The 14,319-nt window shown below is 46.2% G+C and overlaps 8 protein-coding genes across 8 annotated transcripts; 6 read left to right on the top strand and 2 right to left on the bottom strand.

Annotated features, from left to right (window-relative positions):
• Positions 1–842: 842 nt before the first annotated feature.
• Positions 843–2,210, top strand: FSST1_007896 (Metallo-dependent phosphatase-like protein; the record flags this gene model as incomplete). The annotated part of the gene is made up of 2 exons (XM_083224726.1): positions 843–1,002; positions 1,057–2,210. The coding sequence occupies 2 exons, from the start codon at positions 843–845 to the stop codon at positions 2,208–2,210; spliced, it is 1,314 nt and encodes a 437-aa protein (XP_083083857.1).
• Positions 2,211–3,015: 805 nt separating this feature from the next.
• On the top strand, positions 3,016–3,546 carry FSST1_007895 (uncharacterized protein; the record flags this gene model as incomplete). The annotated part of the gene is made up of 1 exon (XM_083224725.1): positions 3,016–3,546. One exon carries the CDS (start codon positions 3,016–3,018, stop codon positions 3,544–3,546), a length of 531 nt encoding a protein of 176 aa, XP_083083856.1.
• An 864-nt stretch (positions 3,547–4,410) lies between these two features.
• On the top strand, positions 4,411–6,868 carry FSST1_007894 (uncharacterized protein; the record flags this gene model as incomplete). The annotated part of the gene is made up of 5 exons (XM_083224724.1): positions 4,411–4,605; positions 4,690–5,454; positions 5,508–5,821; positions 5,874–6,167; positions 6,217–6,868. The coding sequence occupies 5 exons, from the start codon at positions 4,411–4,413 to the stop codon at positions 6,866–6,868; spliced, it is 2,220 nt and encodes a 739-aa protein (XP_083083855.1).
• A 528-nt stretch (positions 6,869–7,396) lies between these two features.
• FSST1_007893 (putative quinol monooxygenase) lies at positions 7,397–7,891 on the top strand (the record flags this gene model as incomplete). The annotated part of the gene is made up of 3 exons (XM_083224723.1): positions 7,397–7,507; positions 7,571–7,680; positions 7,735–7,891. The coding sequence occupies 3 exons, from the start codon at positions 7,397–7,399 to the stop codon at positions 7,889–7,891; spliced, it is 378 nt and encodes a 125-aa protein (XP_083083854.1).
• Positions 7,892–7,927: 36 nt separating this feature from the next.
• Positions 7,928–9,326, bottom strand: FSST1_007892 (uncharacterized protein; the record flags this gene model as incomplete). The annotated part of the gene is made up of 2 exons (XM_083224721.1): positions 7,928–8,565; positions 8,615–9,326. 2 exons carry the CDS (start codon positions 9,324–9,326, stop codon positions 7,928–7,930), a joined length of 1,350 nt encoding a protein of 449 aa, XP_083083853.1.
• A 357-nt stretch (positions 9,327–9,683) lies between these two features.
• On the top strand, positions 9,684–10,011 carry FSST1_007891 (uncharacterized protein; the record flags this gene model as incomplete). The annotated part of the gene is made up of 2 exons (XM_083224720.1): positions 9,684–9,949; positions 10,002–10,011. 2 exons carry the CDS (start codon positions 9,684–9,686, stop codon positions 10,009–10,011), a joined length of 276 nt encoding a protein of 91 aa, XP_083083852.1.
• An 837-nt stretch (positions 10,012–10,848) lies between these two features.
• Positions 10,849–12,300, bottom strand: FSST1_007890 (uncharacterized protein; the record flags this gene model as incomplete). Its single annotated transcript, XM_083224719.1, has 1 exon — positions 10,849–12,300. The coding sequence occupies one exon, from the start codon at positions 12,298–12,300 to the stop codon at positions 10,849–10,851; it is 1,452 nt and encodes a 483-aa protein (XP_083083851.1).
• A 666-nt stretch (positions 12,301–12,966) lies between these two features.
• Positions 12,967–13,731, top strand: FSST1_007889 (HAD-like domain-containing protein; the record flags this gene model as incomplete). The annotated part of the gene is made up of 1 exon (XM_083224718.1): positions 12,967–13,731. One exon carries the CDS (start codon positions 12,967–12,969, stop codon positions 13,729–13,731), a length of 765 nt encoding a protein of 254 aa, XP_083083850.1.
• Positions 13,732–14,319: the final 588 nt, after the last annotated feature.

Genomic DNA, 14,319 nt, shown 5'->3' with positions numbered 1-14,319 from the left:
ATATCGGGTTGTGTGGGATGATTGATAAGTCAAAGTCTTGGCAATGGCCTCCAATATGCAGCTTGCTGATATCATCCCGGAGAAAAGACACGAGTCAGATCCGGATACCCCGGTATCGACCCCAAATGCCTGTAGTCGACACCTGTATTGAGCATTAGTTGGTTGGAGTAGGTAACCTCTCACAAAACATGTTCAATTAAAGCCTCGTATTAGGTTATGGACCCCAGAAGCTATCGTCGGTCACCGCCCGGAGAGAACCACTTTAACAGTTGAGAATTGGAGAAGCGGATATAAACGACACAAATCCGACAATGATCATCTCCAACACATTCGGAGTTTGAGACATGTCACTCTATAACTCCGTTGGGCAAATGACAAGACCAGGTTTCCGAAATTGCCAAGAGCACAAGACCAGTGCATTGTCCATCTAATTGAAGCTACTCATTGGACCGACTCTTCTCCAAGAAGTTTCCTCCACCCTTGCCAAGCGCCAAGAAGATCTAAGGTTAGACTTTAGGTTCCCCAAGCCTCACGGTAGATGGAAAACGACGAATCATCAGCCAGAAACCGCGTAATTTGTCATTCGGACGCCGAAACCGACTGTGCAACAACTCCCCACCCTCTGACAGCGTAGCAGCTTGGCGATACATTCTACGCGTCATAGTCAAACGATACTTCTAGTTGAACACTGATTCCATAAGTTCATCATGTCTCCTGTTCTAGTGCTCTTCTGTAGTCAAGCCCCTGACGTAGGTGCCGGGGTATTTTATTAACTACACCATTGTCCCGAAGCCACGATATCTGGCGTACCTCTCACGATCCTCTTCAATACTTGTTCAAAAATGTTGCCAACTCTTGCTCTCGCAAGCATCCTTGCTGGACAAAGGCTACATGTTACAGCACAACGTGATGATGTGGACAACAGCAACCTGGATCCTCTACGGTTTAGCGAAGATGGCACATTCCAAATATGCGTCTTCTCGGACCTTCACTTTGCAGAAGGTAGGTTTGTCGAATGGGTAGCGACTTGATAAAGCATTGCTAACGAATACGCAGATGCTTCCTCAATAGGACCAGAGAAAGACGCCAGGTCTGCACAAGTCATGGCCGATGTCATTGATGCCGAATCACCAGACCTGGTCGTTCTAAACGGCGACCTTATCAACGGAGAATCGACGTACTCTCACAACAGTACACACTACATAGATCAGATCGTCGCTCCCATGGTTGATCGAAATCTAACATGGGCTTCAACATACGGCAACCATGATCATAATCGCAACATCAACGGCACAGGAATGTTGGAGCGCGAACAAATGTGGCCCGGATCAAGAACAGATTCTATGGTTCCTGGAAGCGATGCTGGAACAACCAACTACTACCTTCCGGTTTATGGATCAGACTGCAGCTCAAACTGCACACCTGAACTTATCCTCTGGTTCTTCGATAGTCGCGGTGGCTTTTACTATCAAAGTAGCGCCCAGCCTAACTGGGTCCACAAGAGTGTGGTGGAATGGTTCAACGATACCAATGCTGATCTGGTCGAGGAATATGGCAAGGAGATTCCATCGTTGGCATTCACGCACATTCCTGTTTATGCCTCACTTCAACTCCAGAAGGAATCTGGTGTCAACAAGAACAACCAACCTGGAATCAACGATGAAACCGTTATTCAACAAGGTGACGGATGGTGCGGCGACGAGAAAGGAGGGTGCTCATATGGAGAACAAGACATACCGCTGATGCAAGCTTTGGTTTCGACGCCTGGTGTCATTGGTCTCTTTTCCGGACATGATCATGCAAACTCTTGGTGCTACAAGTGGGATTCCAAAGTTGGCGATATGGAACTTGAAGGAAACGGTATCAATCTCTGTTACGGCCAGCATACCGGCTACGGTGGTTATGGCGACTGGATTCGAGGTGGACGACAAATCGTTGTCACACAAGAGGGTCTCAAGAACAACGAAATTGATTCACATATTCGCCTCGAGTCAAAGGATGTTGTGGGAAGAATTTCGCTCAACTCGACGTACAACACTGACTCGTATGAGGCTACACCAAATCAGAAGACATTCTTAAGCGATGCGAGCTCTTCTAACCCGTCTCCTTCACAGCGCCCTGAATCATTGGCCGCGCATTTGGGACTGAAAACTACTTTCAGTTCGCCTTTTGTTGTCTTTGCTGGAGTTCTTGCATGGATTATGCTTTAGAGCGATAGATTAAATGTTTGATAGAATACATTTTGATACCCCCCAACTTTGTGTGTTCCATTACCACAGCTCACAACCGAGACAGAGTTTCTGACAAGTTGGCTTTTAGCACAACCAGCGAGTCATATCGACAGGCTGAACTAGTTATTGGTAAGTTGCACTGTCGGATCCCAGTCGGACTCAGCTCATGCATGAAGATAGCAGCAGCGCCTCGCAACTGACGACAAAAAGGCAGAAGCCACTCCGAAAGCAAAGCCGTTATGCCGTGGAAATAAGCAAAAAGAGAATTCTTTGATGAGACTGGGACTCGAACCCAGGAGGATTGCTCCACCAGGAAATTGGTGTTAAGGTTAACCTTAACCTGGCGCCATAACCAACTCGGCCATCTCACCCAAGCTAGTGCTGTTGAAGATGACTGCTCGCAGTACGAACCAGATTCTTGGGTAACAGCAACTGCCCAGCGATTTCCAGTCTTTGCTGCACATTCACTCAGTGAACTGTATCAAAAAGCACTGTTACTGTTATCAATGGCAGGATGTTTTTTGTTTTCTCACCTTGAAACAAAGGAACTCAACCTCATTTATGAGTTTGGACAATGCTGTATTCTTTCTCAACCTTCACTCTAGCATGTCGAACAAAGGATAGGTGCTCTTGTCTGCTCGAATTCACATTTAGTCCCAAAGTATATAAACTTGTTTTCTTCCCCATACCACATTTTCTACTAAGGATTACTCCAGGCAAACTTTCTCCCAACTATTCCTAACATCACAAACACACCAAACAGACACCGGAATCGACAGTCAAAATGTCTCCCTTTGACCAGAAACGTATCAACTACCAGAAGTCCCCTCGGGACCTTCATGGTAGACGATCTGACTCAATCCAAGATTGGACCTTTGACACTGGTCTTGCCATGCAGGACATGCCTCTGTCAACCCCACAGATCTATGGCAAGCAGAAAACTTCCAGCTTATCGATACCTGACCCTCAGCTAGATACTCTGATGGCAGAGTGCGCAGCAGTGAGAGACAGAATGGAGAAGATTGAAGACAAGATCGTTGAGCTTTATTACGCTCGTCAGAAGAACGGTGATACTGCTTCATCTGTATCTTCTGATGCTAACACCCCTGCAAGCCAGAAACGCTCCAGCGACAAAGGTATTCGTACTGTTGGAACACAACAAAAGTGCTCTTCAACAGAATTCTATGATTGCGAGGACTACTCACATTTTGAAAAAGTCGGAAAACAGGTCGAGAATCACAAGGCCAAGAAGGCCAAGACAGAGGAGGAGAAGAACCGTCACATAAACATGGTTTTCGTACGAGAGAACCCGTAAGTACGTATGAGACAATGATTATTATTAGTTTGGACAACTGTAGGGGACAATCTGGATTTGTTGAACAAAAAGCTTTTTCATTTGAATTACTTGGTGCCAAGCAAAAGAGACTTATCCCTGTAACTGAGTCTTGGTCCGTTCATTTGTGCGGTACATAAATGACGGATCACAAGGTTGGTGCAAGCACTAGACTATGTTATGCAATTTATGGACCTGGGACCATTACAGTCCAATCATACTGCTTCTGTGGATTGTTTCAGTGGAGAATCTTGATAGCCTTATCTCGGGACATGCAAGATCAAAGTTAATATATGATTCAGGTCAAGAAGGTCTTTGGTTGAGGGACACGTATAGATTGCCGAAGCTATCGTGAACTGACTGTGGGCGAAACTCGAGGTCGAATAATGTTAACGCGTTGCACAAAATTGCACCAAGATATTAACTATTGCTGTAGTGGGTAGAATCTTATGCACTAATGGACTTCTGGCTATAACCATATCTCAGGTGATCGGACCAATCAGACCAGACCAGAATATTTGCGTATGAGGGGGTTTGCTCCCTCCGATCTTTCTTCTCTCCCTAGATCATCTGAAAGGGAAAAAAAGACAGGTTAATAATATCCGATCCAGCCCACTCTTCACAGTACCTACATAGTATTTATTCCACACACATACGGTAACCCCAACGGGACAACTCTAGCACGACTCGAACCGGCGACCAAGTGTCTATCATTTCCTCTTGGAGATTGGCATCTTACCATTGTCCCGCCCTGTCCGCTCAAAGAGCAAAGTCTGTAACCACCCTCCGCCTCACTCCCAACCTCAGCTGTGTTATCATCATTTGCTATAGGCAAATTCTAGTCCCATGAACGACCCAAATAAGCCGACCCGAGCAAAAGGACACCAACAGAGCAATAGGCAGCTGCTCCCTAGGAAGCCCCCCAAAGCCGGACATGAAGAAGCTCAGCAGCATCGGTATTCGCCACTCGATATGTCTGACCTTCCTAGGGCAGCCTTGACAGCCGTCGCATGCAACAACTGCCGCCTCAGAAAGTCAAAGGTTTGCCCTGCCACTCACTACCTTGACTGTCGTATCTCTTTTTGTATCATCCTGGGGTAACATCTTTTTTCGTTGACTTTGTAGTGTGATGGTCGTACGCCAACATGCTCTGCATGTGCGAGTCGCCGGCAAAAATGTATATACCGGGCCGAGGTTACACAGGAAAAGATGCTCGAACTCCGACAAGGCTCTAGAGACCTTTTCCAGGCGCTCGAGTTGTTAAGGACTACACCAGAGGAGAACCTCGCTGCGATGCTGCTAGATTTACGCAGTAGAGGCTCTGTTTCGGAATTCCTGCGGTCTGTAGACTCAGCTACAGTAGGGGCTTCATCACCATTGACCCCATTGACTACCGGTCTAGCAGGAACTTTGGCCAGCCCTGCACTGGAGGTGGATCTTAATACGCGCTACTCAAACGCGTTTCCTGTCCTAGAAAACCTCACAATTGCGGATGTAGATCTCGGACTGTTGGCTGATGACAAGCGCAATCCAAAACTACTAACCACGCCGAAACCAACCTCAATATCACCTTTCTCTCCTCTGGACTTTTCGGGACGGCAACCCGTAACACCAACAACTTCCGAATCCTTCTCGACGCCCAGTGACACCGCCGGAGATTCATCCCAGCAGTCATATATTGACCAGCGACTGGAGGGTCTTCAAATATGGCAATGGACCTCAGTTCCCATCCCCGAAACTTTGGCAGAACAGACGATTTCATTCTATCTAACCAACGAGCACCCTATGCTCGCGTTCTTTGACGCCAATTTATTTATCAGAGACCTTGTATCAGGCGGGGGACGCTTCTGCTCACCTGTCCTTGTCAGTTCTCTACTTGCTTGGTCTTGCGTAAGTTGTTGCTTTTAGTATCCTTGGTTCTAACTTCAGCTTACACGATGCAGGCCTCTTATTCACAGTTCGAACCAAGGTCACAGCCGCTGTCGTTTGCCTTTCTCAAGGAGGCAAAGAAGCGTTGGCAGGATCTCCCGGACTTCAACTGCGTCACAACCCTTACTTCTGCCATGTTTTTGACCTTGACATACAACCAACACGGACAAGACCGTGTCGGGCTGTTTTATCTTGATGCAAGTGCAGAGATTGGTCGTCGGCTTGGGCTGTTTGGTGACGAGAATGCTCAGATGGATGGTGTAGGCGATGACGAGGAGTTGAGATCCGCGGCTTCGTATGCTGCATGGGGATCGTTTGGTTGGCACAGGTAAATGCACCTGTTCAAATAAAATTTTACAGGCTTTTACTAAACAATTTAGCCTACACTCGGTTAACTTTCGAACAAAACATCGGATACTGCATCCACCATGTTTACCGATACCAGGAGATGTATCTGGACCACCCCTTGTTGATCACATGGGAAGCACTTTTACATGGATATGCAAATTCTGGTTAATCACACACAAGATATTCGGGAAGGGCTTCAATAGCTTCAGTCGTATGCCCATGTCCTACGCACATCAGATGTACCAGTTGTTGCTCGACTGGGCCGCCGCCCTGCCAGATGCCGTCAAAAGGAGCGACACATGCCCACATCATGTTTTAGTGTTGCAGTGAGTATGCCAGGGCACTAGCGTAAGTGTCATGCTGACGCTTGCATAGTATCTGGTACCACACGTCAATCATAGATATTTGGCGACCCTTCCTAGAGAATAACCAAGAGGAAGACACGCTACAGAGTTCAATCGCCAAATCTGCGCATACAGCGTCGATACAGCAACTGAAACGCATTGCGTACATTTACCGTACCCGGTTTGAGTCAACAAATATGACCATGTTCATTACGCCCGGTTTCCTTACTTTGATTAACGATGTCTTTCGCAACCCTGAGGCATCAGATGCTCAGTTCTGGTTCATTCTCGCGGCCCGTGGCTGTCTATCTATTGCACCGTGGTGCAAAGGCCTCCGCGGCATCACAGAAGGTATCATGACTATTGGATGGCAAAATGGGACTTTCAGGCGTTCAGGTTGGACGGGCAACAGCATGATCGAGGATGTTCGTGCTGCGACAAGAGCGTTGGTGCAAGACGGTACATATAGCAGTCTTTATCCAATCAGCCTGGATTCAGTAAGCGAAAATATGGAAGACATCGGAATGGAGGCTCTGGCGGGAGAATTCCAACGGTTAACTGCACAAAATGAACCGCGTGGGAAAGAGGTCGAGATGACAGCCGAGCAACCCGTCTGGAAGGGAGATCCTCGAGACTTATCAATGACATTGAGCGAAGCAACTGGAGAAGAAGAGTACACGTAGCATAATTACTGCATAATGGTTAATTCAATACACGAGTAATGACCAAGGGTTGCCGTGCTAGATACTGGCAATGTTTATGGTTGTTGGGCTTGTCGATGTCTCGGACTTGCACAGATTTGTAATTTGTGTGTAGCTCTCCTGTGTTGCTTACCTGACTTGACAAATAGTATGGAGCGCTTGGGCATTGAATCTGGTGGCTTTGATCATTTCAGCGGTATAAAAAGAAGCACATTCTGTCGTCGTTAGGTGTAATGCAGGCATACGGGACATGCATATTTCTGTCTCAAATGAATCATATGACAGTGCTAGGCCCATACGAGGACATTGAACCAAGATACGGTCAGCAATGGCTATATCGGGGCAAACATGCCGTTGTATCCTAGTTCTTACATTCAACGCTGACGCTGGGATTTGCCGTATCTCCACCACAAAACCCCGCGCGTCCCGCGATAGTTAAAAATACAGATTCTTTCCCATTGATGCAATTGACTATTCATCTGTCCTGTAATTTGTTTCAGACTCCCCACAATGTGTGTTGCCAACAAAGAATTGCTGCAAAAACCCAGCCAGGCTTCTGGTTCATCGGAAGAGTTCTTTTCCGTGTCCACTATCGCTGTGAATCCGGACAGAATCGATGAGGTACCATCATCGTCCTCATGGCATCGTGACAGATAGTTGTTTTTGTTTACTAATGACAAATAGGCCTATGCGTGCTTGGCCGAAGTTGCCGAAGCCACCCTAAAAGAAGAGGGTGCCAAGATATACAGGTTCTACAAAACTGAAGGCCAAGACGAGTTTGTCTGCATGGAGAAGTAAGGAGGTGTCTGATCTAGAGAACTGCACAAGATGCTAAACTTGTGATTCAGGTTTGTCAGTCGGGATGCTTATGCAGTGCATACCAGCTCGGAACATGTGAGAGAATGGGCAAAGAAATATCTTGATTCTGGCATCTTTGTAGGAAGCTTTGGATTCCACCATCTTGCCAAGGAGGGCCCTGGGGTCGGAGGATTCGATCGACCTTGACCATTTCCTATAGACACCACGTCAAGATGTAGTGCTCTACTGCCTCTGTTTGATCTCGTCCGTCAATAATTTGTACTCGCTGTTATCATCGCCCTTTTCAAGAGCCTCTAAGATGGCGTCTTCCCAGGCTTGAACATCCCCGTACTTGTCGTTTGATGTGACATATGGCCAAATAACAAGAGTAGGGTCATCGGTAACCTTCTTCCGTACTTGAGCAACCTCTTCGGAATCCATCTCTGCAGGGTCAAAATCGTCATTCATGAACTCTTCCATAGTTAGCGGGACGCTTCTCGAATATTGGTAAACCACCTCCCTCAAGGCGGGGTTGCCCTGTCGGACAACCTTCCAAAACTCTGCCCAAGTTGGCTCGTTTCCCTCAGCCCATGCCGCTACGTTAAACAGATGCATGGACTCAAGATTTGGGGTACTTCCACCCAGAAACTCCTTCAAACTTTCAGTGATACTCATTGTTTCTAGTCGTAGCGACTTGAGCTGAGGCATAGTATCTGGCTCAAAGCATAGAGCGCCTTCGCCGAGATGTCCATCCTCGTGACCAGCTATGCACAAGTGCTGTAGACTCGTTGCGTGCTGGAAAAAGTAATCTGGCATCTCATTGAAGAAGGAGTTGAAACCTTCCAACGTGTTGGTTGCCCATCCAGCTCCATTGTCTTGGCCTTGTCGATGTTAGCTGTAGATCTTTGGATGTTATTTGAAATCACTTACCATAGGCTCGTATTGTCAAATTCTTCAACCTTGCCAAAAAGGCTGCCCATTCAGGCTGTAACCAGCATGAAGCCTTGATTGGCAGGAAGTGAAGCAGTTCAAGAGATTCTGTCTTTGCATGTTTGGCCACATCAAGCCAGAGCGAATTCCATGCTTGACGCCATAGATATTTAGTCTCCTTGTCCTTGACTGTTTCCCAGCTTTCCGGCGAGGTGCAGAAATACATGCTGATATCGGCAAGGTCGTTCTCATCCCAACCTCCATCAATTTCAAAGTCCTCTTCTCCATTCGTGTGAATACTGAGCATGGAACATTTGGGCATCCCTTTGAACTGAATCACATCTTGAATGACTGGAACGTCGTCAGAGGCCCGAGCCCAGACAGAAGGTGGGTAATCATCCCAGTACCATGCCTCTGTGGAGTCGGGATCAACCGTTGTACCTTCAAGACTCGAATTGGGCGGATTGGGTTGGAATTTTACGTATAGGCGTACACTCAATGCGTGAGCGCCATGCAACTGAATCACGGATTGGAGATTGTTTTCTTTGGCCAAGGGGCAATCAATCTTGATGTGCCGGAAAAGGTGAGGGACCAGTTGGTTTCGTAATTTCTTGTTGACGATACTCAAGGATTGTTTGTCTGTCCAAGGGAGCAGATCACTGATTGCCAGGGAGATCTCAGGTGGTAAGTAATCCAAGGCTGGCTGTGGCATGGCGATGAAGTAAACGGTGGTCAATACGATTCTTGATGATTCTATCTGCCGAAATCCTTGTTGAGAATGATGACAAGGGAGATGGTATGCTGACATGACACTCTTGACGCGGTGACATTGACGTATATGTAAATCACGTGGCCATCATTCCTTGGTAGAATATGGAGCCTTGCGTCATAGGCTATCGCCACATCCGATACTATTATTATCCAGCTCAACGTGAGTTACTTGATTGTATTTTATTTTTAATTTATCTACCAATTATTATTATTTTCAAGCATTTCCAACTCTAGTGTTGTCAAAGCCAATTCAACAGCGCAAACCACCAACCGTTGCTAGACAATCAAATAATTCAAAATGGCTGCCAACAATACTACCCATGATGAACATTCATCCTCAATCGACCAACAAAATGATTCTTCTAGCGAAAACGAGTCAAAGCAAATGACAAAGTCAAACAAAAATGATTTCACCAGTCAAGATCAACAAGTTTCACAACCAGCAGGTCAAGAAACAGAAAAGAAGCAAAAGAGCAGTGCACCTCGTGTGAAACTCGACATGGATCTCGATGTTGAGTTGGAACTTAAAGCAAAGATTCAAGGCGATCTTGAATTGGCAGTTTTGTAAGTCTTGGAAGTTTACAGCATAAAATAAAGAACGGACTGACAAGGTTAGGGAAAACTAAACAAGGATGGATATAAATACGGAAGGCGCACAATAGGAATACCTATATAATGATAACACTGTTTGTATAATACAGGATTGTTCAATATCCAGGTGGATATAATCTCATTAATTTGGGTCTGGAATATGTGAAGTGTAATTATCTACCACCCTTTAGATAGACTAAGTCATGATGTGTTCAAGTTATTGCTCCCGTTCGCGCTGTCACTTTAGTAACATCATCACTTTGAACATAGAATACAGTCTTGGCTACATGACGATCAATGCTGTTCCGTACAGTGCCCCCTTGTGAATAATTAAGCACTATTCTGTAACAAAAGGCAGATAATACCGCATGCATTGTTTCTTTTCTTTATCTTTTTTCTTTGTTATAGCTATCGCTTGGAATTGCATGATCTGATGGTATCACTGCTCGGTTGCAAGCTTTAGCCATCCTTGAGAGCTCATGATAGTGACGCTTCACCGATTGTCGCATTAACCCAGCCAACTTTCTTCCCTGCACCGTTGCATGGTAAGCAAAATGTCTTGCCAATCCCCCAGCCTGTGATTGCCTATCAGTTGATCATGATTTTACGTCCGCTAATATCATGGCCTCAGAGTATCATAAAAATTGACTGCTGGAAACATATGAGACGAAATTATAAGGAGGTGTTTTGCTCCAAAGACTATATATAGTTCCTAGATTAGCTATTTCATACCCAAAGACTTGGAAGACCAACATTTTCTGTTACCTGCTAGCATGGAAATAAAAGAAAGAGACGCTCGACAAATGCCAGCAAAACCATGATAAAACACACTTTATTCCATGAGACATCTCCCTGCCGGATGTAGATGTCCCTCATTCCGGATCAACGCCACTATCGAAAGGACTGATAACAGCGGTAACAGGAAGTTCAAAATCCCTAAACGCACGACCATCCTGGTCTCTAGCCTTGGTGGTAAATGTAATGACGCATTCCATCTTTTGCCTAGAAGTGAAACTATCCTTTAGAACTTTTATCTTATTCTCAACCTCCTTCACCTTGGCTTCTATGCTGTGGGCTAATTTCATCACGTTCTCGAGGTCATTGGTCACATTGTTGATTTCTCTTTTGTACCCCACGCAAGAGTCCTGGGTTTGTTGGAGAATGGACTCGGCCTTATCAAGCGTGATCGCGAAGTGATCCCAGAAATGCTGCATTGTGCGGACCCCGTCGGCTTCCAAGGCCTGGCAATTTTCCATCGCGTTAGCGACCAATTCCCGTCTTTTAGCTGCCTTTTTGGCATCTTCCTTGATCTGGTTTTGGGCTTCATAAAGTTGTGTCCTTTTGTCGTTCAGTAATGATTGTGAAGTGCGAGCCTTCCGAAGATTTTTTTCGTAACGTTCCTGCTCGGCTGCCAGATCTTTCAACTTTGTATCGTGTTTTAACTGCTCATCGGACATGATATGAGAGCCAAAGCTTCGGAGACGGTCGCCAATTACCTCGTCGGACAAAGACAACTGCGTGTTAAAAGCCTTTTTTCTGACAGTTGAGGATGGTCGAGGTGTCGAGACCGCGTTTGGTGTTGGGGTTTGATTGAAGCCGACCAGGGAAACTGAGTCGTCGCGATCAGTCCTATTCTCCACGCTGTCTGATTCGACAGAGACTTCTATCGTCTCGCGCTGCACTTGCTCTTCCTTGTCATCATGTGCCGCAGATTCTCGTGCCTTGTATACGCCCCGAGGCTTCCCTTTAAATTCGGCTGGCATTGTATCTGTAGGCTCGCCTTTTAATCTCCTGGAAGAACGTGTAGAATTTGAGAGTGTGGTTTCGTCTGGTTCTTCTTCTTCTTCTTCCTCCTCCTCCTCTTCTTCTTCCTCTTGTTCTCGAGCACGAGCACGAGCCCGCTTCGCCGAAGAAGACCGACCAGCGGATGAGGAGCGCCTCCTTTTACCGTTTGTGGCTGTGCTGGTCTCGTTACGAGAATTGGATCTTATCAATTCGCGCATCGCGTCTTGTAAATCTCCTACTAAAAGACACTCGCGCTTTGCGATCGGTTTTGGCTCTAATCGGTCTTTAATGGCTTTCCGCAATTGGTCAACGTCTTCCTCGCTCAATTTTCCGCTCGGGAAAGACTTATTGATTAGTTCAACAAACTTTTCGAGTAGTTTTGAACCCCATCTTGTCTCAGAGCAGTCGGCAATGTTCCAGGGAAAGTGTCCAACGACTCGTTGTATTTTGAGTGCGGCTGTACGTTGGGCGGGGGTTTCGAGACTTTGATAGATAGCATCTGTTTCTTTCTCTCCTGGAGAATATTTGTGGCTGACCATGACGGCGTCATGGAGCCAGACAGTCGTAGATAGGTAGTGGCTATATCTAACGCGTCTAACCGTGGGGAACAAAAATAAACAGCCCAAGTCTGATCTGGGTAGCATAAGCTGACCCACTAATTTCGTCTCTTATGGCTGGAGCGGCCAACTTTTCCGATACGCTAAGGCGCGTGAATAAGATGGGATTGAGACGGAGTGATGAGGATGAAATGTGCGTGTTTTGGTTGAAGATGAGGGGCTGGAAAGACACAACGCGTGAGACGAGACTGAACCAACAAAGCCAAGATAAAAACCGTGACAGTCAGAAACAGAAAGGCCCACTTATTTAAAAAGCAATTAAAAAGCAACGACTATGTCAACAAACAAAAGAGACGAAATTAATACCATACAAGTACCTGAAATATGATATGTGGTCATGTTATCCTAGGTAGATATACCACAATACCTGTGACAATGCATTGATTAGAGTAAATGACCATACAAGATAAATCACCTAGACTAGTTTACTGAATTTACATATACGTCAATGTTGTGTGGTGCTGACAGCGCGCTGAATTATATGTGGCTTGATAATACCTGTCAATCATCACCAAAAATGTCAACCCCTCACTTAACTTCAAACAATCAACAACAAATCCTGCCTATTCACCTTCACTACCAGCAGCCATGATAAAACTTGTCGCATTCGATCTAGATGGCACTCTCGCAGAGAGCAAACAACCTCTCCTCGACTCCATGGGCGAAGCTCTCGCTGACCTTCTGACCGTCGCACATGTCGCAGTCATTTCAGGCGGTGACTGGCCTCAGTTCCAAAAGCAAGTCGCCAGCCGACTTCCTCCTCGCGCTGATCTCTCCAAGCTCTGGCTTATGCCTACCACCGGCACAAAACTCTACACTCACAAAGGCGAAGAATGGAAGGTCGAATACGCAGAGCTCTTCAGTGAGGAACAGAGGAAGAACATCATCCAAGCATTCAACGCATCACTCGACGCTACGGGTTTCCAGCCAGAACAGACATGGGGCGAACGCATCGAAGATAGAGGAAGTCAAATCACCTTTTCTGCTCTTGGCCAACAAGCTCCCGTATCAGCCAAGGAAATATGGGATCCTGACTTTGCAAAGCGAAAGATCATCCAAACCGATCTGTACAAGCGCCTTCCCGATCTTTCTATCAACATGGGCGGTGCAACCTCGATTGATATCACGCAAAAGGGTGTCGACAAGGGCTATGGCTTGAAAAAGCTTTCAGCTGCGAGCAGGATTGCCCTGGAAGACATCATGTTTATCGGAGATGCTATCTTTCCTGGTGGAAACGATTACCCGGCCAAGGAGTTGGGACTGCACACGGTGCGTGTCAAGAATCCGGATGGAACGTTGGCAGCTATCGCGGGCATTGTTGCGTGTCTGAGTGAGACGGGCCCTCTGAATTGAGGCACTGGGATGTCTTGGTTTCCCTGAAAGAACCAGAGCAAATGCTCGCGCTTGATAAACTATACTGTGAGACGTCAGAACCGGTTTAATTGCAACATCAATCTCTCTCGAATGATTCTAGACCCTACTGAATAATAAACATGTGAACCTCTTTAGCTTTGTAGTATTCAACATTCTGCTTGGCTTGAGCTCTTGTAGGATATAGAGAAGATAAGAAAAGCGCTCTATTCCTTTGCAGATTGCTCATACCAAGGGGGCTCGTCTTTGCCAAAGAAACTCTCCACTTGATAACTTACCGCTTTGATCCTAGGACAAAGATGGCAGTCTCGATCTACCGACTACACAACAATACAAGAAACCCAAGTACAACGTCAATAAGTCACTACGTGATACCGTTAGTGGACTCGTAGCTGACTCTTTTCCATGATGACGAGAAACTTCAGTTGATATCAAATCAACCTATCACGTATCAAAGGAAGAAAAAGTCCGATATGAAATTTTGCAAGCTTCTCTAGCTTATGCACCGTCTCATTATTACATCCTCTAGGATACGAAGGGCAAACCTCTCTACTCTACGCCGTATGAGAA

This window comes from Fusarium sambucinum, chromosome II (genome assembly GCF_050947815.1).
Source record: "Fusarium sambucinum isolate potato_lamoka chromosome II, whole genome shotgun sequence".
In the NCBI taxonomy this organism is placed as follows: domain Eukaryota; kingdom Fungi; phylum Ascomycota; class Sordariomycetes; order Hypocreales; family Nectriaceae; genus Fusarium; species Fusarium sambucinum.
The sequence above is the reverse complement of the archived record's forward strand: the minus strand, read 5'-3'. Positions and strand labels throughout refer to the sequence as shown.